Source organism: Eumetopias jubatus, unplaced genomic scaffold (assembly GCF_037043125.1).
Source record: "Eumetopias jubatus isolate StellerSeaLion01/CBP00866 unplaced genomic scaffold, mEumJub1_p1.0 scaffold_13, whole genome shotgun sequence".
In the NCBI taxonomy this organism is placed as follows: domain Eukaryota; kingdom Metazoa; phylum Chordata; class Mammalia; order Carnivora; family Otariidae; genus Eumetopias; species Eumetopias jubatus.
Window position 1 is genome coordinate 112,355,013 of NW_028274819.1, and position 26,749 is coordinate 112,381,761.

General features: G+C 41.1%; 1 protein-coding gene across 1 annotated transcript in view; it reads right to left on the reverse strand.

Moving 5' to 3' along the window:
* The window catches only part of DYNC2H1 (dynein cytoplasmic 2 heavy chain 1), a 318,727-nt gene that overhangs the window by 118,035 nt on the left and 173,943 nt on the right, over positions 1 to 26,749 (reverse strand). Inside the window, exons 77-82 of the mRNA XM_028105952.2 lie at positions 23,556 to 23,681; positions 22,379 to 22,489; positions 17,017 to 17,172; positions 11,986 to 12,061; positions 7,085 to 7,293; positions 4,168 to 4,272 (exon numbers count right to left, since the gene is read on the reverse strand). Of these exons, the coding sequence (XP_027961753.2) occupies positions 4,168 to 4,272; positions 7,085 to 7,293; positions 11,986 to 12,061; positions 17,017 to 17,172; positions 22,379 to 22,489; positions 23,556 to 23,681 (783 nt within the window). The remainder of the gene's footprint in view (positions 1 to 4,167; positions 4,273 to 7,084; positions 7,294 to 11,985; positions 12,062 to 17,016; positions 17,173 to 22,378; positions 22,490 to 23,555; positions 23,682 to 26,749) is intronic.

Genomic DNA, 26,749 nt, shown 5'->3' on the forward strand with positions numbered 1-26,749 from the left:
CAATAAAAACAAGACCCATGTATACACTGCCTTTGAAAGACCTAAAGACAATACAGAGTGGAAGGAACTGAAACAGATAATCCATGAAAATAGAGGAGAAAACCACAAGTCAGTAACAATACTTAGACAATACAGACTTTAAAACGGACTGCCTTTTTAGGCACGTCTTCTAAAAGACGTGTCTTTTAGAAGACACGAAGCAGGGTATTAAATAAGGGTAAAGGGATCAATCCAACCAGAATAACTGTAAATATTTATGTACCCAACATAGGAGGCACCTGAATATATAAAGCAAATATTGACAGACATAAGGGACAGTATTTACGGTAATTCAGTAATAGTAGAGGACTTTAACACCCCATTTACATTAATGGATAGATCATTCAAACAGAAGGTCAGTAAGGAGACAATGGCTTTCAAGGGACCAAACAGATATAAAGAGAATATTCCATTCCAAAAATGGAGAACACATATTCCTTTCAAGTGAATATGATTTATTCTCCAGAACAGACCACATGTTAAAACACACAAGAAGTTTCACAGTAAGTTTAAGAAGACTGAAATAATTATCAAGCACTCTTTCCGACACAATGATAGGAAACTAAAAATCAATTACAGTTAAGAAAACTAGAAAAAAAAAAAACCATAAACACACGGAGGCTAAAACACTAAGCTACTAAACAACCAACGTGTCAATGAAGAAAGACAAGAGAACACAAAAAAATACCTCAAGACAAATGAAAATGGAAATGCAATGGTTTGAAATGCTTGGGAAGCAGCAAAAGCAGTTCTAGAAGGGAAAGTTATAGAGATACAGGCCAACCTCAAGAAACAGGAAAAATCTAACTTTCCACCTAAAGGAACTAGACAAGGAACAATAAACAAAGCTCCAAATTAGAAGAAAGAAATGATATAGAGCAAAAACTAAAAAATACAGATTTAAAAAAATAGAAAAGATCAATAAAACTAAGATCTGGAAAAGACAAAACGGTAAACCGTCACCAGACTTAAGAGTAGAACAGAGAAGAACTTCCGAGGGGCGCCTGGGTGGCTCAGTCGGTTAAGCGACTGCCTTTGGCTCAGGTCATGATCCTGGAGTCCCGGGATCGAGTCCCGCATCGGGCTCCCTGCTCAGCGGGGAGTCTGCTTCTCCCTCTGACCCTCTTCCCTCTCGTGCTCTCATTCTCTCTCTCTCAAATAAATAAATAAAATCTAAAAAAAAAAAAAAAAGAAGAAGAGCTTCCAGGGATGATGGTGGAATAGGAGCCCCAAGCTCACCTCGTCCCACAGATACAACTAGGTAACACCCTCCCTCATCAGCGTACATAACCCAGGAACGACCGGGAGCGGCAGAGCAGACTCCACAGCTAAATGCAGGGAGCAGGCCACACTGAAGACGTGGGAGCTAGACGGACCCGTGGTACCATCTGTGGGGGCGCAGAGAAGGGAGAGGAGCAGACCCCACACCAGGTGCCCCAGAATCAGGGGGACCCAAAAGGGAAGATGAATCAATCCCCTTAACAGTTTGCTTTGAAAACCAGAGGGGCCTAACTTGGCAAATTCTTACCATCAGTGGAGCCTGACACCTGGAACTTTAAAAACCAGAGAGCTCAGATCTGGGAGACCCAGAGGACAACAGGAAAGTGAGCACCCACCCTTGAAGAGACAGCACAATCCACGGCCTCGGGAGACACAGCACAGAAGCAGCACTCTGGGCACCATTTCCCTGTCCTGCCGTCCGGCCTAACCACGGGGCCACCAGTGGGCACGAGTGCAGCAACACAACTCACCGCCTAGCATGCCCGCCGTGCAGCCCACACCCGCCTTCTATTGCGCAGGCCCCGGCACACAGACCTGGGCTCCAGATCTCTCACAGGACACCGGTCCAGCCCTTGCTACCACGGCCCAACCCACCCCGCCCTCTTCCACAGATGTGTCCCCTCCACCCCGCCACGGCCCTAGGTCCTCAGTGGCCACAGGCCCCTTGCTAGCATTCCGTGCCCCGACCTCAAGTTCTCCTGCACCGTGCCCTCGGCTGGAGCCCTCCCGAAGACGTGCCACAGGCTGGCAGTGCGCCTGCAGTGCAGACAGGGGCCGGTACCCCTCTGAAGGGACCCTGACCCAGGGAGAAGGGAAGACAGCCACACACCGGTCAGACAGCAGCCCCAGCAGCGGGCGGGGGGCAGACAGCTGTCCTGCTGGGGACACTGCCCACCCACGATGGTTTCTCAGGGGACAGCACAGGGAAAGTGTCCTGTGCTCTGGTACCACTGCATCTCTGGTAAACTCCGGGTCTGACTCAACACAAGCCCCCTGTGGCCCCAGACTGGCCCGCACACAATACAGAATCCTTCCCCGGTGGGCACAGCCATGAGACAACTGGACTCCAGGCAAAAGCAGCTCAGCCACAAAAGCAGGGTGTGTGCGACGCACATGGGAGACACCCCGGAGGTGCCAGCGATGGTACAAAAACACACACAGGTCAGTACAACGGGACACAAAGCCCAGAAACAAACCATGGTTATGGCCAACTCACCTTCGACAGAGCAGGACAGAACACCCAGTGCAAAAAGGACAGTCTCTTCAACAAATGGTGTTGGGAAAACTGGACAGCCACATGCAGAAGAATGAAACTGGACCATTTCCTTACACCACGCACAAAAATTAGACTCCAAATGGATGTAAGACTTAAATATGAGACCTAAATCCATAAAACTCCTAGAGGAGAACACGGGCAGTAATTTCTCTGACATCAGCAATAACAACATCCTTCTAGATCTGTCTCCTGAAGCAAGGGAAGCAAAAGCAAAAATGAACTAGTGGGACTTCACCAGGGTAAAAAGCTTCTGCACAGAGAAGGAAACAATCAACAAAACTAAAAGGCAACCTACGGAATGGGAGAAGATATTTGCAAATAACATAACCAATAAAGGGTTAGTATGCAAAATCTACAAAGAATTTACACAACTCAATATCCCAAAGTCAAAGAAGCTAATTAAATAATGGGCAGAAGACATGAACAGACATTTCTCCAAAGAAGGCCTACAGATGGACAACAGACACATGAAAAGATGCTCAACATCACTATCATCAGGGAAGTGCAGATCAAAACCTCCATGAGATACCACCTCACACCTGTCAGAATGGCTAAAATTAACAAGTCAGGAAACGACAGATGTTGGCGGGGATGTGGAGAAAGGGGAACCCTCCTACGCTGTTGGTGGGAATGCAAGCTGGTGCAACCACTCTGGAAAACAGTATGGAGGTTCCTCAAACAGTTGAAAATAGAGCTACCATTCGATCCAGCAATTGCACTACTGGGTATTTAGCCAAAGAACACAAAGATACTAGTTTGAAGGGATATATGCACCCCTATTTCTATAGCAGCATTATCAACAATAGCCAAATTATGGAAACAGCCCAAGTGTCCATCGACTGACGAATGGATGAAGAAGATGTGGTATATATACAATGGAATATTACTCAGCCATAAAAAAAAGAATGAAATCTTGCCATTTGCAATGACGTGGATGGAGCTAGAGAGTATGATGCTAAGCAAACCAACTCAATCAGATAAAGATAGATACCATATTATTTCACTCAGATGTGGAATTTAAGGGGGAAAAAAAAACAAATATGAGCAAAGGGAAAAAAAAGGAGAGGCAAACCAAAAAACAGACTCTGAACTACAGAGGACACACTGATGGTGACCAGAGGGGAGGTGGGGGGGGGGGTTGGGAAACAGGTGCTGGGGATGAAGGAACACACCTGTCGTGATGAGCACCAAGTGGCGTATAGAATTGTTGAATCACTACACTGTACACCTGAAACTAATATTACACTGTATGTTAAAAATACTGGAATTAAAATAAAAAACTTAAAAAAAATGTTGCCTTAAAATAGTCACAGGAAATAAAATAAATATATTTTGGAGGAAGTGACAGCATTCAATATTATTTTTACTAATTCTAACAACTGTATTAAATATAGAACCCTTTGGCTCTTTTAAAATTTATTTAAGGTAGAGCTTGAAATCTACCATGTTAAATAAAATGAAAATTTTAAATAACAGCTTGTGGGGTCTGAAGTATTAAATCAAATTTCATGTTGTTTCTTTCAGGTTCAGTGTCAACATTTCCCCACACAGCACCTCTCTTCTCAGGTTACCTGAGAACCGATCATGCGTTGCGACGAGCGAGCTACGTTGGCAGGAAGACCAAAGAAACTCGGTCTGTCATCCTCCGGAAGCTTGTCGATGACAGCACGATAGTCCTAAATGTAAACAAGTGAAAACAGTGTTTCTACAAAGATTGAACTTAACAACCACTGAAATCAGAAAGGATAGACATTGGGAAGTATTAAATTATTAGTTACTCATATGTTCACATTTTCTAGGGAAATCTAACGTTCAGTCTGTGTAATACTTAGTTGTCTACAGAAAATAGTCCTGGTCATTACTACTTCTTCATCCCTAAATTTAAAAAATACAGTATCACATAATGTAACTCACCACATTCAAAGGAACTCTGCGTTGATTAAAACAGAACTACTTTGGTGGCCAGGGCTCCTATGTGTAAGAGATTGCGTGAGACGTTTTTAGGAAAGCCCCGAACCTAGCCAAGATTCATCTGCAGACTGCAGTTGTGCTTATTCCAAGAAAAATAATCCAGCTATCATCTGAAACTTACAGAAACCCCGGGAACCTGTACACACACGCTCTGGTAAGCAAGCACGGCTTCGTCAGTAACGGGACATGAAGCAATTTCACGGTGAGACTTCAGTGCACTGGTGAGATGTGGTGAGACGCACTGGCCACCGGATCGTTTCCTCCCAGAATTGCTGTCCGCATTGCAAAGGGTCATGTATCGAGCCAGTGTCTGCAGTTACGGACTCTAAACTCTAGATGGGAAACTGGAGTGTAGACGACCAAGAGGGTTTATTCACTTGGGCTCAAGGGTAAGAACTGTTTTGTTTGGTTGTTGTCCTGCAGAGGGGTCTTGCATACGTGTCTACGCTGTTGCTGCCCCACTCTCACCCTTTCCCATCCCTGGCAGCTGTCCGTGAAGCCCTCCGGACGCAGTGGCTGGACTTCAGGAAGCCCAGGGCCTGTAAACACATCCAATTTGGGAAAGACATGCTATTTTTTAAATTTTTTCCCAGCCTGTAACGCAGCACTTGTTACTTCCTCAAGGTGTTCAATCGCAATGTATACATGTATGCATCAGTCCGTATGTATGTATGAGCCTGGGGTACATGCCTGTACATGTGTGTGCGTTACACGGTATAGGGCACAAAGCGGATGTTCTTATCCTTCTGGGAAATTCTGGCCTCCTCCTTCTCCAGAACTCTGTTAGAAACTTAACATTGATTCTCATAAATCATCCTACAAATATAAAACTCTGATTCTCTACTGATACCCTTTGTTCCTTTCAAAACGGCTGTGAACTTTTCTCAGGTACATTGGCTAGAATCTGCCCCCCACCCCACAACCGTACAGACACGTTTCCTCAGTGACAGACAGCTGCACATCCACACCGATGTGTCCTCACTTGGATGCAGAAGAATGTACACCAAATGATACCATTTACGTGAAGTTCAAAAACAGGCCAAGTTAATGCAGGCTGGGGCGCCTGGGGGCCTCCATCGATTAAGCATCTGACTCTTGTTCTGGCTCAGGCCATGATCTCACCGTCCTGGGATCAAGCCCTACATCGGGCTCCGGGCTCAGCGGGTAGTCTGCTCAAGATTCTCTCTCTTCCTCTGTCCCTACCCCCAACTCATGTGCACTCTCTCTCTCAAATAAATCAACCTTAAAAACAAACAACAAAAGCTACAGTAGGCTATTAGAAGCCCAGACGATGTACCCTTTAGTGGGGGAGGCAATGACTAGAAGAGAAGACAAGGAGGGCTTGTGGGGAGCTGGTAATGCTGTGTTTCTGGATCCCAGTGCTGGTTACACTCCTGTGTTCAGTGTATAAAAATCCATTGCATAGTACATTTATGACGTGCACTTTTCCATAGAAGTTTTGTTTTTCAGTTTAAAGCTCACAGAGAGAGGGAGGACCTGTCAGTGCACTACGTGAAATAAATGGACCATGAATAGCCATGGGATGCGTCTATTTGCTGTGGGAAGCCCTCCCGCTAGAAAGTGAGCCCCAGAGATGCCCACGCTGCCCATGCGGTCTGGAACAGGGCCACCAGGGGCAGACAGATGAACAGTGGCTCCTACTCAATAAATGAGTGAATGAATGCAAGATACTGAAAACCAAAACAGATGGGATACGTTTAACTGGCAAGATATTCAGTAACATACTTAATATTGGTTTTTATACTTTGACTTTTGACAATTATGTCACTGAAACAGAAGAATTTTCTCAAAAAATACTTGCGATGAGAGAAAAATCCACAATCCTGAGAGAACTATATAATTGAATATGTATCTCTGTAATTCATGAAGAGCTATATAATCATAACTCTCTAGGTAATGAAAGCATTATTTGGACATTAAGCAAAGATAAGTTTGTGGCAAAATAAATTAGAATTGAAATCTTTCAGCTATATTTAGTACTATTTTCTGGAAAAGATGACTTCATCCTGCAAGGCTTTAATAGGATGACTCAAGGCGAAAAGCCCCAGGCGGCTATAATACACGTTCACAGGAATGTGGCCATCAAAGCCACCTCGAGTGTATCCCTCATACGGTTGGTTCTGCTTTCAACTCGTAAACCAGAAAGTGAAGATACATGTGTTAAGTATTTGATTTCTTTCCTGGTCAATAACATACCCGAGCCCTCTCATGCCCACTGGGAACTAGTGTGCACTCTCCTTCCAGATCCTCAGTCTTAACTGTTTAACATCTTCCTTACCGGAAACTCTATCCTATTATCACAAGCAGTCCCTAAGTATCCAGGGATGGACAACACACTTCACTAGAGTTTACAGAATCCGGCCACATATTGGCATAACAATAATCTGTATTTGTTAATAAGAATTACTTGTGCATTTGAAAAGAAACATGTATTTAACAGTTTAAGAAAGGATTCAAGTATCTGGTAATAGATTAAAAATGATGAATTTTACCTACCAGAATGCTGCAGGATTTTGGTAGAGATAAGGAATACGGAAAAACACTTTTCTTATTCCTTTGGTTTAAAACATCAGTTATTGAAGAATTAAAAAACTGTTTCAGATATGACTGAAGAACTCTAAGGTCAAAATAGTTATCTATGCGTCCACCATAAATAGCATTTTCAAGTAAACCGTGTAAAAATTCCCACTGCACATCTTTGGTACCTATAATTTTAAAACATACTTTTATTAGCTTTATATCTAAGATATTAGAACTATTCTAAAAATATTCTAAATTATTCTGAAATATTAATTAAATTCTTGACTCCAGTTATATTTATAGGATACAACAATATACACTTAACTAAGTTAAATCATTCCTTAAAAGGCTCACTAATAGGAATGTAAAATCCATTAATTCTTATTAATAATGATTAACATTAATATAATCACAGAATGGCTAATATTTATTGAGATTATTTAATCAAGTAAAATTCCCCATTTTTCCATGTATAAACTCACGTAAGCCTTCTAACATAGAAGTATTAAAATTACCCAGTTATACCAATGAAGGAATTGAGGAATATAGGGAGGATGAGTGACCCTAATCAGAAAACCACACAATCCCACAGATCTGAACCAGAATGAGGTGCTTTGAAACCATACTCTTATCTGTCACACAACACTGCCTCCTTAAATGAGAAATTCCTTAGAACATATTCAAAACCTAGTATTATACAATGATGAAAACCTCAGTTGTCACCATAATCTGAGTAAGGAAACTCCACAAAATAACTTCACACATCATAGTCTTGTCATGATTTTAACAGCCAACTGTCCAGGTTCCGTTCTAAAAGAGAAATGTAGTATAAAACAACACAATGGGACTTTGGAGTTAGTATTTCACTTTGCAGCAAGAGCATCATCTTCCTCACAGTTCCGTGGTAACTTTAACTGTGAGACTAATCTCAGGTCTGCAGTGAATGAGGACACGGCTGTACTTACACTAGTTACACTAGTGTAGTTACTGAGCACACTGCCGGCACTCTGCTAGTTTTGTTACCGGTTACTACACAACCCGACATGAGCACAAAGCCTGAGGGCGCTGTTACTGCCTGCCTCCTGCAGACCAAGGGCAGCTGCAGCCAGGAAGACTCATTAAAGCTGCTGCAGGGGCGCCTGGGGGGCTCAGTGGGTTGAGCGTCTGCCTTCGGCTCCGGTCATGGTCCCGGGGTCCTGGGATCGAGCCCCGCATCGGGCTCCCTGCTCAGCGGGGAGTCTGCTTCTCCCTCTCCCACTCCCCCTGCTTGTGTTCCCTCTCTCGCTGTGTCTCTCTGTCAAATAAATAAATAAAATCTTAAAAAAAAAAAAAAAAGCTGCTTCCTGCCAACCTCGTCATCATCAACGGCGGCCAAGCAGCCGTCACAACAGACTTCACCAGGACTCCACACCCTAGCTCTCCAGCAATCATGTATTAGTAACGGATAGCTCATTCCTTCACAGGTAGGTCACCAGGGCATACAGAAACACTGATGTACCCTTCAACTTACAAAATACAAATAGCTATTATGTAAAATATTTTATAAAATTTTTAAGATCTTATACCCACTGTTCTCCGAATAAGTTTCATTTTGTTTAGGATTAAAGAAAAACAGAACTGAAATTATAGCAACAGCAGTAACAGTCAACAATCACTGCTAGCTTACTGAAAATATTCACTGAACTGAATGTTAAATGTTTCCTGTGGCATTTCTCATTCAAATTTCCCCAAAATCGAACCTATGGGTACAGCATCTGCTACTATTCACATTTTACAGATCAGGAAGCTCGGGCATCAAGGTTACACATGTACTCCAGGTCCTAGGAGCTACTTAATTTCTATATCAACTCGCCTCTGTAATTAGAACTTTTTCTCTTTTTTTGCATTTAATTCTGTATATGTGGAAGTCCCCATTATCAAGAAATTCTATAATCCTGAATTTAAACAGTTAGATTTGACCATGAGATTCACTATCACTTTGAGGCACTGGCTTCTTATTCACATCAATTCAGTGGTGTGGGGCATGAAGTAACGTGATGGTATTAGTGCTCTCGCGGCTTCAAGCACAATGACAAATCATTCCAACCCCCTGCTTTGGATTCTTCATCTTAAAAAGGCATATAGAATGGCATGTTACTTGGCCATCCAAAAGAAGGAAATCTTGCCATTTCCAAAGATGTAGATGAAGCTAGAGTGCACAATGCTATAGAAATAAGCCAGTCAGAGAAAGACAAATACCATGTGATCTCACTCATATGTGCAACCTAAGAAACAAAACAGATGAACACAGAGGAAGGGGAAAGAAAAGAAAACAAGGAGAGAGAAGCAAAAGCAAATCCATGAGAGACTTCCACAAGAGAGGACAAACCGGGCGGGCAGAGGCAGGTGGTGGGGGATGGGCTACACGGGGGATGGGCAATAAGGGGCACTGGCTGTGATGAGCCCTGAGTGTCATATATTAGTGATGACTCACTGAATTCTACTCCAGAAACCAATACTGCACTATATGTTATCTAACCTGAATTTAAATAAAAACTTGAAAAGACAAAAAAAAAAGAGAGAATCATCAGGTTTCACTGCAAGCTAAAGCATTAGTACATATTCTCCAGAAAACTCTGTCAAAATTAATACTGAAAACAACAGCTTATAGAATCAGAAAAGTGGTTACCCTTGGCATGGAATGGGGCAGTTTTGGGTCATGTCCATGAAGGAGTAGGGGACGCACTTCTGCAAGGCTGGTAACAGTCTTATCGATTTGGAGATAGTTACAAAGGATCAATAAATGACCATTCATTAAACTAAGGTTACGTACAGTTTTCTGATGTAGAATTCAAAATTTGTTAAATAAAGAAAAACTCACTTGGAATATTATTTGGCATTCACTAAGGATGAACAAATGGTAAAGAAATGAATATCCTGGCTACTCATACATATCGACTCAACATAAATGCATCCACTGTCTACCCAAAGCTCTAGCAGCATTATTCATAACCACCCCAGAGGACCCACAGGACCACCCAGGGAAGTATTATGATCAAAGAGTGGCATATTCTATATAGCACTGAGAATAAATGACCTCTAACTTATGTAACCATGTAGGTGAATCTCTCTAATAGAACATTAAATCAAAGAATCCAGATACTGAGGAGTATATGCTGCATGATTCCAGCTTTACGAAAACAGACAAAACTGATCTACATTCTAAGATGCTAGTGTTCACCACAAAAGCTGGGGGTGGTGGGGTGCTGGGAGACGGTCATAACCAGAAGGCAGCGGCACTGGTGATGTTCTGTTTCTCGATTAAGCCGCTGGCTAAAGGAACATGTTCACCCTGTGGAAGTTTCACTGAACTGTGATCATATGATCTTAGTACTTTTTGTACACAAATCATTCAAAATTTTAATCTCATAAACATGTAAATTACAATGGGACTTACATACATCCTAGATGTCTATTCCTATCATTCTACCAAAGACAAGTTACAGAATCATTTCTGATATCGGATATTAATTCAGCTAATAGTAACTGAGTGCATACTATGGGCCAGGTCCTGCTGCTGGTGTTAAGGACATATGTTGTTAACAGAACAGTCAGAGACATTGCTTTAAGGGAGATTACACTCTAGTGGGAAGAGATAAAATAACAAATGAATAAGCAACCGAACAATACTAGGTAGCACTGATGTACTCCAACAACACAACAGAACAAGGGGGGAGAGAGTAATTTTCAAATTACTTTAGACTGGTGGTAATAGGAAGTTTATCTGAAGAGGATACTTGGAAGGTGAGGTGTGAATGGCAAGAACTGGACAGATATATTGAAGGTCTGGGAGAAAAGCATTTCAGACAGAAGAGCACCTACCAAAACCTTCAGGTAGGAACAAGCCTGGCTCACTAGAGGAAAGGAAAGAAGACTAGTGTTGTTGCAGGTTTTAAATGGGAAATCTATACTTTACTTTTCTTACAGTTTCTTTACCATGTGGAGAAGCTTTCCCAAAGGGTGTTAAAACAGAAAGATGACTGGGTAAGCAGCTCTTACTTGGACTCCCAAGGCACTGATGAAGTTGCAATAAATGAACAGAATCTGCTTTGGACATGGAAGGGACAGAAACTGCCTAAACACTGGGATGTTTAAGGATCCGAGAAAGAACCCAGGGTGATTCACAGGTTCTGAACCTGAACAGATACGTGAATGGTGGTGCCATTTACCAAAGCGGGGCAGACTCAGGGAAGGGTGGTCTGGCAGGGCTGCAGGGTGGGATGGGGAGGCAGGAATCATTTTTAAGTTTGAAATTCCAATCAACATGTTCTCTTCCAATCCACCACTGCTCTCAACTCTCGTGTCCCCTTGTCCGGGCCCTAGACAACACATTTCAGAGATTCAACTGCTCCTGGCTTGAGAAGGCAGAGAGTTGGATGGCCTCTGCCTATCGGATCGCATGGTCTGGTCTATCGACCTACTTCAATCTATTATTTGTACCTTGATTCTTGACTCCAACTTAATCTAAGTTAAGATTCTATAGGTCCACAGTACTGAGCTTAGCCTACCATACTCCTGGATTTTAACAGTTCCGAGATATGAGTTATTCCTCATAAGCCTGAAACTTAGGAAGGCCACAAAGTGCAGACAAGGTCTTTCAAGCTTTCTGTTTCCTGAGGGCTACAGATCAATCAGAAAACTATGGCATATAAAAAATGACCACAATAGATCAAGAACTATCCAATAGCACAGGCATGGCAGTCAGGAGATAAAACACATGAAAAGCAAAGAGCACATTTTATGACATCAGGACACTCCTGAAGAAACCACTTTATTAGTAAGACCTCAAAAAACTTTTCCCATGAATACCAAAGATAACAATTCCCAGTAGAACTTACCATCAAAGAGCCTGTCAATAATGCTATACCCAGCCCGAAGATCTGACAAAGAAAACTCATAAAACTTGGTCCAACCCTACAAAACAAATTTACAAATATTGAAGAACTACAGTGTTCAAAGACACACATATATATGCATCACGACCCTTATAATCTTAAGAATATTCAAAATATGCTAAAAAAAATAAAAGGGAAATTCCTGAAAATTTATAATAAAAACAGTAACTCTAAGGTAACAGTAGTTTTTTAAAAGAAATTGATTGACCTCCATAGCATGCCAAAGACTTTTAATACTAGAACACTTTTTATCATTTAGTATTGTGGCAATTCAGTCACAGAACAAATTGGTAAATTTTTGAGTCTAAGTACGATGTACACATTGAGACAGTTTCTACAATTTTGTCCTTCAGATTGTGAGTTTTGTCCACAAACATGACAACAGAAATATTACAAAAAATTTTTTAAAGGCCCAAAGGCATACAGCATTATTTCCTGTACATTTCACACATGAAGCATTCAATGTTGGAAGTAATTATAAACGTAGAGTTAGCAACTACAATGCTTGTATAAAAAGAACTTTCATAAAGCTCTGTTTTTTGTTTGTTTTTTTTAAAGATTTTATTTAGTTATTTGACACAGAGAGAGAGAGAGAGAGAGCACGAGCAGGAACACAAGCAGGGGGAGTGAGAGACGGAGAAGCAGGCTTCCCGCTGAGCAGGGAGCCCCATGCGGGGCTCGATCCCAGGACCCTGGGATCATGACCTGAGCCGAAGGCAGACGCTTAATGACTGAGCCACCCAGGCGCCCCAGAGCTCTAGGTTTTATAAAAATACAAAAAAGTAAATAATTTTGATGGTACTTCCATTAACTTTAACTAATTAGTTTAATGTAACATGTTGAAACTAAAATCTTTTTAGACTTTAACAGTATTTAGGAGGATCAACACAAATTTCATTCATCCATTAATCATTCAAAGCAATGTTTATTATTAATGTATATTATCAACTAAAACTAAGTTGAATCAAAACTCTGCGTCTAAGAGAATGAACCCAAACATAAATAATCCCTGCCCTCTGGTCGCTGTCAGTCAAACGTGGGGGAGGGAGAAGTGGGTGGATATGATGCATCACTGGAATACACCTACAAGGCAAGGTACAATGCATCTGATGGAAGGAAATATACTTGGTATATACAAGAAAGAAGTCTGACCTCAGCTAAGGGGTAAGGCAAAGCCTCCTTGGTGGGAAGGGGAGTAGAACAGACAGGAAGAAAAACGTAGATGGGTAGTCAGGACAATGAAACTGAAGAATGTTTGTACTGCACGGTCATGGGAGGTGAGGATATACCAAGAAGAGGGGTGTTAAGAATGACTTCCAACGGTGTCACTCGATGCTAAGTGCAGCACCGAAAGAATGCAAGGCTCGGAAAGGTTCCATGAGCTCCCGGAACAAAAATGTTCAACTGAAGGTTACCAAGTGCCTCTTCAGGTCAGTGAGAATATAGCAATGAACAAAAGAGAAAAATCTGTGCTCTTGAGAAGCTTATGCTCTAGTATTTGGATCCAGAATATGTGGGTTTTCAATCATTTTTTAAACAAACTGGGTAAGTCAAATAAATAGTTGGATACATAAACCTAGATCTTAGGGAACTGATCTGAGTTAGATTTATAAATTTGGGTGTCACTAACATTTGGATCAATTTTTTAAAAATTACAGATCTTGTGAAAAACACAAGAGGTTTAAACTTCACTAAGTTTTAGTATAGCTAAGAACTGAAGATCTGTAAGGGGTATGTGCCCATCAACAGTTAACAAACTTCCTGCCATATTTTAAATAAATTTCGTACCAACTCAAAATAAAGTCTTATTAATATCTTATATTCTTCTATATATTATATCACTTATATATCACTCTATTATACCACTTATATCTTATACCACTCTTATATATCTTATATCTTATATCACTTCTTACATCTTATATCACTCTATTAGACCTTATTTATTAATGTTGATTTAAAATTTTTTCAATACTTTAGGGCCCCTGGGTGGCTCAGTCGGTGAAGCGTCTGCCTTCAGCTCAGGTCATGATCTCGGGGTCCTGGGATGGAGTCCCACATCGGGCTCCCTGCTCAGCGGGGAGTCTGCTTCTCTCTCTCTCTCTGGCCCTCCCCCTGCTTGTGCTTGCTCTCTCAAATAAATAAAATCTTTAAAAAAATAAAAACTTTTCAACACTTTACAGATTAGTATTTATAAAACCCTCCAATAAGAAGCCTGCAGCCCTCAGTTATCACCTAACAGCAGTTTCCAAGTGAGATGCTAATTCTAAAATGGTAAGACCCGGGCTCTGAGTCGCACTGCTACTGACACTGGTATGTGATGAAGGATTTTAAAAACATGGTACAAAAATGTGAAACGTAGTATTTGTTATTAATGTGATATTTTCTAATAGAAATCATGTTGTAAATTGTGGAGGGGTTCTCCAGACGGCCCATGGAATCCTGGTCAGCCCACCTGGAAACCCAGGCATGGTGTGAGGCGTTCCTATGAAGACAAGTAGCATGAAGCCTGTTACCAAGGTGCTCACAGTCTAGGAAGAATAACAAGACAACCAAGAAGAACAAATACCCCAAAAAAATGACACTAGGTGAAGCACAGAACTAGAAGTACAGTATACATGTGGAAAATAGAGAGGTTAAGTTTGCAAATACAGCACTACAATGAAAAACAGCAAAAAATCTTGTACTAACATGAGGAATGAAAACTAAGTTGAATTGGTGGTGGATCTTTATTTCCAGAAGCTGGTGATTAGATGAGGAAAAGAAGGAAAATACAGAGTTTGTGGAGTGCATATGCCTGTGACACTGTCTCTAGCAATTAATGGTATTTTAGGTTTTGACTCGGTTTTCCTCCAATTTCATCATTTTTACAAAACAGCAACTTAACATGTTAAAAAAAAAAGTGATACTTTCAAATATTTTTTGTGTGTGAAAGTAAAGTGCTCTAACAAGAACATTTTGGTAGCATTTACATATTCCTTAAAATACACATATCTTTTAACCCAAACATTCCAAGGTAGGAATTGCCACTGTGAATAAACATGAAATGAGGCAAATGTAGGGATACCCACTGCAGTATTTTCTGTAACAGCAAAGACTGAAAGAATATGTATATTCCTCCAACAAAACAAAACTGCTTAATAGGAAGTATGTCGAAACAATGAATACAAATGATATTTAAAAATTAGGCATGAAATGGTTACTAAGATTTAAAAATCTCTGAAATGTATTGGTTAATAAAGCAAAATACAGAACTGTGTTTGTAAAATGCTGCTGTTGCAGTTAAAAAGAACATACGTCTGTCTGTAAACACGCAGAACATGCTTTGCTTACTTAATACGCTCTTTCTGAAGGACCCCAAGGAGTGGGGGGCAGCGGCTGCCCCAGGAACGGCAGTAGGTGTCAGGGAGACAGCACAGGAGGAGAGACTAAATTTTAGTTGCTAATCTTCTCACTGCTTTTTATATGATGTGCGCGTATCCCTTAATTAAAAAAATCTAATTTCATTAAAAAAATAATTCCCGGGGCACTCCTTTCTTCAATGACGGTCTATGACTGTTGCTGTTGTTCCCGTCAGGATCAGTACTGAGGGCACGGGCTTTGGAGGAAGGTGGGCCCGGCCACCTCCAAGCTCCAGAGTCTTTGAGGTGTGACTCCCTCAGCAAGTTAACTGCCATCAGGATTCACTGCCCTCCTTGGTCAAATGAGAATAGCACACCCTTCCTTTAAGTGTACTTTGCAAATTATATGCAACAACACATTGCTGTTTTTAGTCACTACTTCATCAGTCTGACAAATCTTCACTGACAGGCAATGTGCAAGGCGCTTCTAAACACACACTATTTCACCCAACCCTCATGACAAAGGTACAGGTGATTGCGTTCCCAGTATGCAGCTGAGGTCGCACGACCAGGAAATCTACAGTCAGGACTCAAGCCCAGGTCTGTAACTCCACAACGACCTCTTATTTTGACATGTTACCGAGACAGAGAGAGAGAGGCTAAATCGGGGACTGCTGGGGAACAAAGGCTCAGGGGGAGACAAGCAGGCAATGCTAAAAAAAGAAGGGAACAATTAAATCTGGACGTGAAGTGATGTATGGCTTAGGCACCTGGCAAGAAGAAAAGAATGCGGGACCAGCTCGGACCGCGTGGCAAGGGCAAGATGTAGTCTAGTGGCCGTGAGAACAGTCAGAGCCACAACCTATGGTGACAAAGAGCAGCATGAATTCAAAGACCATGAGGAAGTGTGGAGAACGAGCGGGAACGGGGGTCTGGGAGGAGGCCGAGGACAAAGGCAAGTCTTTCCTTCTGAACCACAGCAGGAAACATGCACAGCTCCTCACAAGGACAAGAGAAAGCCATCTGATGGGCTGTATGCAGAGTACTGAAAGGATCCACCTTACATATTAGAGAAACAAATCTGGCTGCTACGTGGACAGAGCAAACACAGGAGGAAGGTGGTCTCGGAAAGTGGAACAGGTAAGGGGTGAGAAGGCTCGGAAAAAAACAGTGAAGAGAAATGCACAGATCTCAACTATACTTTGCAAGGAGAATGAACTGGCTAGTGGGGCTGAGAAAGAAACATGTCAAGAATGATTCCTAGGCTCCCAGCTTGAGGAAATAAATGGGTATCAACAGCTTTTACTGAGAGAGGTACACTGACAGTAAAACAACTATGCGGAATTCAGTTTTGAACTTTTGAGATGACTGTGACCACAAAAATGATACCTAACACAATCAGTGAGGGTTTATGGTGGCTCATGCATTGTTCCAAACAATGTAATTGGGAGATGTGAACTACATAACTACTTGCAAGTCCAGAAGATGAACAGCAAAGACAGAACTGGAGATATAAAATTATGAATCATGAACCAAATTATTAAGTAATCCTTGACATTTACACTAAATTGTAGAAACACTAATACAAAAATATGCACAGCTTACAGTATGTCCAAGACATGTTCTAACTCACCTGTGGAATATAATTTCTTCTTTCTTGACACGCAGCATGAAACCATGCAAAACTAAAGAGAGCGTGAGCTCGATGTATGTTATCTTTTTTGCTGATTTGCTCAGGAGTCCAAGATTCGTAAGTACGCATTAAATTCTTCTTCAAACCTGGAGGTGACTGAAGACAAAATATTGACATCCTATTGTTTCAAATCTTACAAATGAAATTAATATTTAACAGTTTTAAGGATTTAATAAAAAAAAGTTTTCACTATTACCCAGGTCAACTTACTATTATGTTACTTCAAAATGTATGTATCTAAACTCCTTATACCTAAGAGTTCCTATCAATTATAAATTCAAAAATTTTCAAATTAAAAAAACTCTAAAACCAACAATATTCAAAACAACCAAGTAAGTTTTATATGATCATTGAGGTCATTTACTGAAACTGAATTGTCATTTACACAATGAATTTGACACAGATTATTACGGGGCATGTGGTTTTTACTTTCATAGAAGGTTCTCCCTCTCCAGCCGCTATGTGAATTTCCATGAGGCCTTCCAAATACTATTTCATACAATACAACTAATGTTTCTTGCACATTAGTCCACCAGAGGTGAAGTGGGTATCAGCTGACATTGCAAGGCTCATAAACACAAATTCAAACCCAGAAACTCAAAGTGTATATTAGACTAGTAATCAGTCAAAAAACATTCATCCACATGTCCAGAATCTGTTTATATTTTTCAGTTTTCCAAATGAAAAAGACAAATTTTGAATTCTTAGAAAAAGAGTAAAATAAACCCATTTCTTAAAAAAAAAAAATTCTCCCCCCCCCTTTTTTTTAAACCAAATGCATTTGTATATTAATAATTGGTTCCTTCACAATTTTCTAAGGTTGGGGAGCCTGGGTGGCTCAGTGGGTTAAGCATCTGCCTTCAGTTCAGGTCATGATCTCAGGGTCTTGGGATCGAGTCCTGCATTGGGCTCCCTGCTCAGTGGGGAGTCTGTTTCTCCCTCTCCCTCTACCCCTCACCCCTGCTTCTCCTCTCTCTAATAAATAAAATCTTTTAAAAAAATTCTTCTAAGGTTAAAAAAAATTAATGTGCATTTCTCTGCCAAACTTATTTTAATTAGCTTGTACTAAAAGTAAAAATTCTCCTCTAAATGGTTTCTAACACAAAAAGCATAATTAATGCAAGTCAGGACCTTAAGAAGCCTGCTGCAGGGAACTCACTCCCTTTGCAATCCTTTCCGTTCTGTTTTTTCTCAAATAAAAAAACTTCTTTAAGATTAGAAGAAAAAAATACCACTAATTTACTAAGTACACATCCAAATTTATACTTTTCAAAATGAAAATTGTTTATGTTTATGAAACATTTACAAAAAATTATGATAGAATAGGCTATATTTCCTGAGCACTATTCAATAAAACATGGAATTAACAGGAAACTGAACAACCACTTGGAGTTTTTAAGACAATAAAGATTACACAAAATGAATAAATCCTATGTAATTATAGAGAAAGTCGTACATAAATAAAAATTTGAAAATAACAAAATGAAGACACTACTATGTCCAACTATAGGATAAGGCCAAACACGTTCTCAGTTGCAAATTCACAGACATAGTAATAATTTCAGTATTATTTCAAGTAAATATAAGTCAATGGACTCAACAGAAGAAATCAGTAAAAACAAAAGCAAATACAAATCTAAGGACAACTTTAGAAGAAAAAATAAAGCAGGAAATTCAGTGGAAAGAATTACTAAGATAAAAGTAAATGATGAAGCATGACACTGGTTATTTGGAGTAAATTTTTTAAAAGTCTGTCAACTAATCAAAAAAAGAATAAAATAGAGATTTAAAACCTTCAAAGTTACTAGATGCATGTGTGTACATATATGCACATATATAGTCATTTTGGGTTTTTTTTTTAATTTTATTTATTTGAGAGACAGCGAGACAGAGAGAGAGAGAAAGAGCACAAGCAGGGGGGGAGCGGCAGGCAGAGGGAGAAGCAGGCTCCTCGCTGACCAAGGAGGCCGATGGATGCGGGACTTGATCCCAGAACCCCGGGATCATGACCTGAGCTGAAGGCAGATGCTTAACCCACTGAGCCACCCAGGCGCCCCTACAGTAATAATTTTGAATATAATTAACTGCACTCTTTTCTAAAATAATTATCCACATGGATTTAAGAAATAGGAAAAAAATCACCAATTTAGATTAAACAAAACTTCCATAAAAAAGTAATCAAATAACCTCGTGAAAAAAAATCCTGGAAAAGACTGCACATTAAGTTAAAATGTTCAAGGAAGGGCGCCTGGGTGGCTCAGTCGTTAAGCGTCTGCCTTCCACTCAGGTCATGATCCCAGGGTCCTGGGATCGAGCCCTGCGTCGGGCTCCCTGCTCAGCGGGAAGCCTGCTTCTCCCTCTGCTGCTCCCCCTGCTTGTGTTCCCTCTCTCGCTATCTCTCTGTGTCAAATAAATAAATAAAATCTTTAAAAAAAAAAATGTTCAAGGAACAGTTCTCCTGATGTATTAACTCTTCACGTGATGAAATATTTACTGGGTTCTTCATAACTGCCAGGTATTTTATGGTTAGTACAAAACTCAAGAGAAAAAATATCCCCTGCCCTTGTGGCTCCTACAGTCCAGTTCTAGGATATATGGTCAAACAGTGCACTGGGAGAGCAGCTGGGAAGATTCCGGAACTGTTCTTTCTTATTAGACACTGTAATGACTTTCAATTAACATATTCCCAAATATTAAACCAACTTCACATTCCTTGACTAATCCTTACCTTTTTTTTTCTTAAATGAGACTAACACTTTAAGATTAAAAAAATAAATACTGATCTAAAGCAACAGGTAGTTAGTTATAAACATTAAGACCTTTTTCTTCCAAAGACTATAAAAACAAAGAAATTTCTACAAACTGAGAAAAAAAACAAGCAGAGCCTCTCTTACCAGTTTTAAGAAGTTTTAATTCAGTTAACTATTTTATTTATGACTTTGACCAGTTACATAATAACACTGTGAACACATACAGTTTTGGATACACCAGATTTGGACATTATGTGTCAGAAGCAGAATGGACTGGAAAAAGGAAACGACACTGAACATCTGACTTAGCTGTGCCAGAAAACAAGTAAGAACACCAGATACTCACCTGCAAAGAACAAAGCTGAACCCTTACCTGACACCATATGTAAAACTTAACTCACAAGGCACGCAAGACCTAAAGGTAAGGCTCTGAAACAATAAAACCAGAAGGAGGCCCAGGAGGAGGCTCCATGACATCGGCTCTGGCAACGATTCTTTGGAGAGGACACCAGAGCAGAGGCAACAAAAGCAAAGTTTACGGACGTCTGAGCAACAGGGAAACCATCCACCCAGGGAGGAGCGACGACATGGAAGACAGTGTCTGCTGACTACACATCTCATGAGGGACTCCTCCAACTCAATGACAACTCCAAGTCACAACGGGCAAAGGACTTGAAGAGATCCTTCTCTAAGTAAAATACGCAAATGGGCAAGAAGCCTAGGAAAAAATTCTCACCATCACTAATTATCAAGGAAACGCAAAGCCAACCTATGGTGAGCTATGGGCTCGCAGTGTTCAGACGGCTGCTATAAACACATGCAGAAGTAGCAAGCTCTGGGGGGATGTAAAATGGAGCACCGCAAGGATGAACGCTCTGGAGCTCCTCGAAACATGAAAAACGGGGTTACCTCTGATCCAGCAGTTCCAGCTGAACACAGGATCTCATAGGGTGCTTGCCCACTCACATGCACCACAGCCTTACTTACAGCAGTCAAGAGGCAGAAACCCCACCTGCCCAGGGACCGAGGAATGGATAAGGAAAACGTAGGACATACAGACACAAGGGGGTATTATCAACCCTCAGAAGAGAAAGAAATCCTGTCCCACACTACGACACGGATCACTATCTTGGAGACACTCTCTTGAGTAAAATAAGCCAGTCTCCAAAAGACAAATAATACACGATTCTACTTATAGGAGGTATCTGAGGTAGTCAAACGCCCAGAAAACAGAGACTAGAGATCGCCAGGGTTGGAGGAACAGGGAAATGGGGAGTCACTCCTCAATGGACAGAATCGCAGTTTCTCAAGATGTGAAAAGGTCTAGAGATGTGCTGCACAACAAAGTACATACGAACACCACCAAACTATGTAAATAAAAATGGTTACGATGGTAAATTTTATGTGTTTTTTTACTGGTAACACCAAAAAAATGAAATATTTATAAAAGGAAAATTTAGATGTATTTTTATAAATATCATCTTATGCACTTATTTAGGTTTATTTTACCTCACCAAAACAAAAAGGGGTCTTTGCGTCTAGTTGACACAGACATTACAGTAGTTTCGGGTGTACAACACCGTGAAGGGACAAGTTCATTATACATGATGCTGCACGCACCGCGGGGCAGCCCCAGCTGTCCCTGCACCACCACGGACCCTGCTCCCCGGCTGCGCCTTCCACGCCTGCGATGCCCTTGTTCCCTCACCGCCCTCCACCCGCTCTGCCCGTCCCACACTGCCGCCCCTGGGGCACCAGTCTGTTCTCTACCTAGAGGTCCGATTTTGCTTTTTGTTTGTATATTCATTTATTACATTCCACTTACGAGTGATATCATGGATTTGTCTTTCTCAGTCTAACTTATTTCATGTGGCATGATCCCCTGTAGGTCATCCATGTGCTGGCAAGTGGCAGGATTTCATGCCATTTTATGGCTGAGCAGTAGGCTGCCCTGTACATATACCACATCTTCTTTACCCATTCATTTATCGATGGACACCTAGGTGGCTTCTGGATACTGGCTACTGTAAATCATGCTGCTATAAACGTCGGGGTGCATGTGTCTTTTTGAATTAGTGTTTTGTTTTCTCTGGCTAAACACCCGGTAGTGCAATGACTGGATCCCAGGGTAGCTCTATATTTTTAATTTCTGAGGAGCGTCCACACTGCGTCCATGGTGGTGGCCGCACCGGCTGACAGTCCCCCCCAGTGGAGCATGACACTTTCTCTCCATGTCCTCACCAACACTTGGCTGTTGCTTGGGTTGTTGATTTTAGCCATTCTAACCAGTGTGGTAGCTCACTGTGATTTTGATCTGCATTTCCCTGATGAGGAGTAATGCTGAGCATCTCTTCATGTGTCTGTTGGCCATCTGTGTGTCTTCTCTGGAGAAATGTCTGTCCAGGTCCTCCACCCACTTATTCATCGAACTGACTGTTGTAAAGGAAACTCTGGTGTGTTCTGTACGACCGACAGTTCTTTACAGAGCTTTAGGACGTTCATGGAGACTAGGGCCCTTCACGCCAAATGACTCAGGGTTGAAGTCTCCTTACCTCGTAGGTGATCTTCAGACTTGACTGTAGTAAGATAGGGGTGAAGTGGGGATGGACTTCTGCAGTGAGCCACAGACGAAAGGTATCTTTAGGCTGCAGAGTGTTCAATTCCTTGTGTACAAAAACAGCAACAAGAAAAATCTACTTAAACACACACACTAATTTCCACTTTATAAATATATTAGTAAGTAAAATTTCTTTCTAAAATCCTTCTGTGACATTCTGATACATTTCCTTCTGTTGCCTATTTGCTCCACGACCTTGGGGTCTAGGACTTACACCGGCTCTAAGCAAGGACAGCAACAGTAAACACCCTGTAAGACACTCGTCCCAGTGCCCAGTGCACACTACGTACAAAGTAAAAGCGTTAGCAGCAACTGAGAGGCCTCAACTAGCAACCATGTGCGGGACTTTAGGTTCTCATTGCTTCAATTCATGCCTCACAGAGTTCTTTAAGGACATCAATTCCTTTATTAGCAAATTTTGTTGTACCTTAGTGCCTACAATATAAATTCAAAACTTCACCATCCGAATTCCTCTGCCCAAGCTGTGTGCGTTGGTCACTTATTCAAATTTTTATGTCTGTGTCTTTACAAATATTATTCTTTCTACCTGTTACTCTCTTTGGAACCTGACAAATTCTTACTCATCTGTCAATTTAAATATCCTGTCTTAGGGGAATATCTTCTTCAACTCTCTATTACCACAGTCCCAGGCAGAATTCATCACTGATGGCAGTTTGTAAATTCTCTTCTGTAGCGTTTATGATGCTACACTGTAGTTATTAAAGTGGCCTGTCTCTCCTAAACCAAGTTCCTTCCAACGGAGCAGGTTACAAATTTTGTATGCAACCCACACTCAGGGCAGCTGCTGTTTTTTTTCTGTACTAAACAAGTGCTTGTAGAATAAAGGAATAAATGAATGACAGAAGAACTGTCAAGAGTTCTAAAAGAATGAGGTCTAAAAATCACTTTAATAAATGTAATCTATGTCTGATACTAACATTCATTATTATAATATAAAATGCAAAGTGAAAGTAACCAAAAAAATGTAAAAAGGAAAAGAATTGGCTTTTATAAACATTTGTGTATGCTTAAAATTGTAAGTTATAATATATACTGTTATACCACGTAATAGTATACCATAATGTACCATTTATACATTTATCCGAATCTACCTTTTCCAGAACTGGCAGCCAAGACACCACCAGATGTAAGTTCTTCAAACACAGCCAGTCCCCATTGCGGGCACATTCCTTCAGCATCTGAATTGCTAAATCAGCTTGACCCTGACCCATAGCAACCTGCAAAAACAAAATGAAAAACAATACTAAACAACAAATCTGATAACATGTAACAGGAGAGATTCAAATTAACCTATCATACATACTGAACTCAATTATTTTGATGAGAATTCTAAGTGTTTAATAACTCTGTTGCCATTTCCAACAGTTGTCTTGTTTTTGTCCTTCATCACTAGCAGATTTCTAATAGTGTTTATTAAAAATACATCATTATAGCTTTGCAAGTTACAGAACAGTATAAATTATTGAATAGTTTTATTTTTGTTTCTCATTCCATTTCCTGCAATTCTTACCCTCTCAAACATGAACCTTAGAAAAAAAAAAAAGACTTTTTTTTTAACTGTCATCTTGAATTCTTTGAGGGTTTAATCATTAATGTTTAATCATCAATACTACCACTTCCTTGAAATTTACTTCTGATTTTTCCAACAATGCACGTATCTGGCTCTCAAGCTACAGGTCTACCCGTGTAATAGTGTCCTTCCCTAGCTTTCCGTCATCCAGGAATTCCTCACAGGAGCAAGGATTCTACACTTTGCCCACTGCTCCTCTAGGGCTGCTCAGAGAGAGGGGGCCGAGGGGGGCCGAGGGGGCCAAGGAGAGAACAAAGAGAGAGGGGAGGGACGGGTGTCCCGATCTCACTGGAACCCCAGTGCCGTGTTCCCAGGTGCTGCCGTCCACCTGTGCTGAGGGTGCTCAGCGAGCGGCCCGGTCCACCTCGTAGAGCAGACAACCTGCAAGCATATTCGGAGCTGGAAGGCCGAGACGACGGACTGCACCCAGGCTGCACGGTCAGATTCTGCAGGTGTCAGTACGGAGTCCCAGATGGCTGCACCCACGGACCACGTCCAGTCTAGTCCTCGGCCTGTTTGTATAGGGCCAGTTTACAGCACACCTGTGTACCAGGACAGCCAGGTGTGTGCATGCAGATAATTTATGAACACACACATGGGGAGTCCCGGCTCAGCTTTTGTTGGGTACGTGGTCAAAACACTTTCAAGACTACGGTTATAAATTACTGCAAACCACAGTGATTTCTGTCTCCGTAATGAATACGACATAGCATTTCATTGCTTTTTAGTTGACTTTTACAAGTATTGATGATGTTTTTCAATTAGACTATAAAGTTCTTGACAGTGGGAACCATGTCTAATTCATTGAATACTAAAGCATGCAATAACACAGGTAATAAATACTCACAACCGATTTTTTTTTAAAGATTTTATTTATTTATTTGACAGAGAGAGACACAGTGAGAGAGGGAACATGAGCTGGGGGAGAGGGAGAGGGAGAAGCAGGTTTCCCGTGGAGCAGGGAGCCCGAAGAAGGACTTGATCCCAGGACCCCGGGATCACGACACAAGCCAAAGGCAGTCGCTTAACCAACTGAGCCATCCAAGTGTCCCTTGATTTTTTTGTTCTAATTTCAAGGTCTAACCCTGAATGAAACAAATAGGAGGTGAAACAAAGTGGTTGAATTGTTTTGATGCACTTATTAGTTTGCCATTATTAAAATGCAAAATAAATCCCACAAAAACAAAAAATGCAAGCATAGGCATGTACAACAGAATCAGAGAAAAGGGTAAGTATTTTGCTCAACAGAAATGACAGCTAAAAATAGGCAACTCAGCATTTCCCATAAAGCGTCAATTATATGAAAAAAGCTTAAAGATTCACAAAACCTCAGAAAAAAATATTTAGTATTAAAATTTTTTTAAAAAGCACAACAGGAAAATGTCAGAAGATGGTTAGCCGCCCATCCCCTGAGATCTACACAACTTCTGCAATTAAAACTTCATTTTTGGGGGCACACCTTGGTGGCTCAGTTGGTTAAACGTCTGCCTTCGGCTCAGGTCATGATCCCAGGGTCCTGGGATCGAGTCCCACATTGGGCTCCCTGCTTCTCCCTCTCCCTCTGCCCTTCACCTCGTTCATGCGTGCGCTCTGTCAAATAAATAAAATCTTTAAAAAAATTAATTTTTTGCATCAAGAATGTATTAGCCTTAGCATATACATTCAGCACAGCAACAAAACTTTAATAAACAGAATCATGAAAAATTATGTCCATATCGAAAGGCTTTACTATATTTAAAAATTTTGCAAATTCAGTACACAAAACTTGACATGTTCAAATAGTCAAACCTACCTCAGATGCAAACAGCTCTACCCTGCAGCTAAAATCAGTGCCAACAGATAGAAGGTGCAGACAAAGCCCCTCATCCATCTCCTCACTGACTGCTGATGGTGCCCTGCTGAGGCGTCAGGACACCCTACCTAGGGTGGAATCAGACCCCCTCGCCTGAGAACCACTCCCTGCTTAGCTCCTTCCGTCCCAGTTCCCCACAACATTCCGACTTCTCCATTTGCTGCTTAATCATTATAGTATCCCCAATGAAAGTTTATTTATTCAGTTGTCAAACACTGAGAGTAAATTAAATACATATTTTGACTAGCATGCAAACTGAATTGCACAAAGGAGGCAACCTGAACAAGGTAAACTCCTAAATTTACCTCAAAAAAATGGTGCTCTGTTACCTAAGTTTTACACACAAGTTTATGTAAATACTGCTGATGTACTATAAGAGCATCAAGTAAAATTTAAAAATTATTCTCAAAAGCTTAGCAAATATATCAGTGTCCTATTACTGCTATAACAAATTACCACAATTTAGCACCTTAAAACCAGACAAATTTATTATCAGATTTCTGGAGATTAGAAGTCCCATCTAACTTCAAGGAGTCTGGCTTTACCACAGGCGGTTCCGTCTGGAGGCTGGAGGAGAGAATCTCCCTCTCGCTTTTCTAGCTTCTAGAAGTCACCCACATCTCCTTGCTTGCGGTCCCTTCCAGCACCTTCCGAGCCAGCACCCCAGCGTCTCCCACTGCTCCGGCCACTGCGTCATCAACACACCGGTGTCTCCACGCAGCCCCCCCAGCTTCCCCCTTGGAAGGACCCTGTGATGACCCTGGGCCCACCTGACTCATGCAAGACGTCTCCACGTGAAGACACTTACGGAACTACACCTTCCACCACGGAAGCTAACAAATTCATAGGCTCTGGGGAGCAGG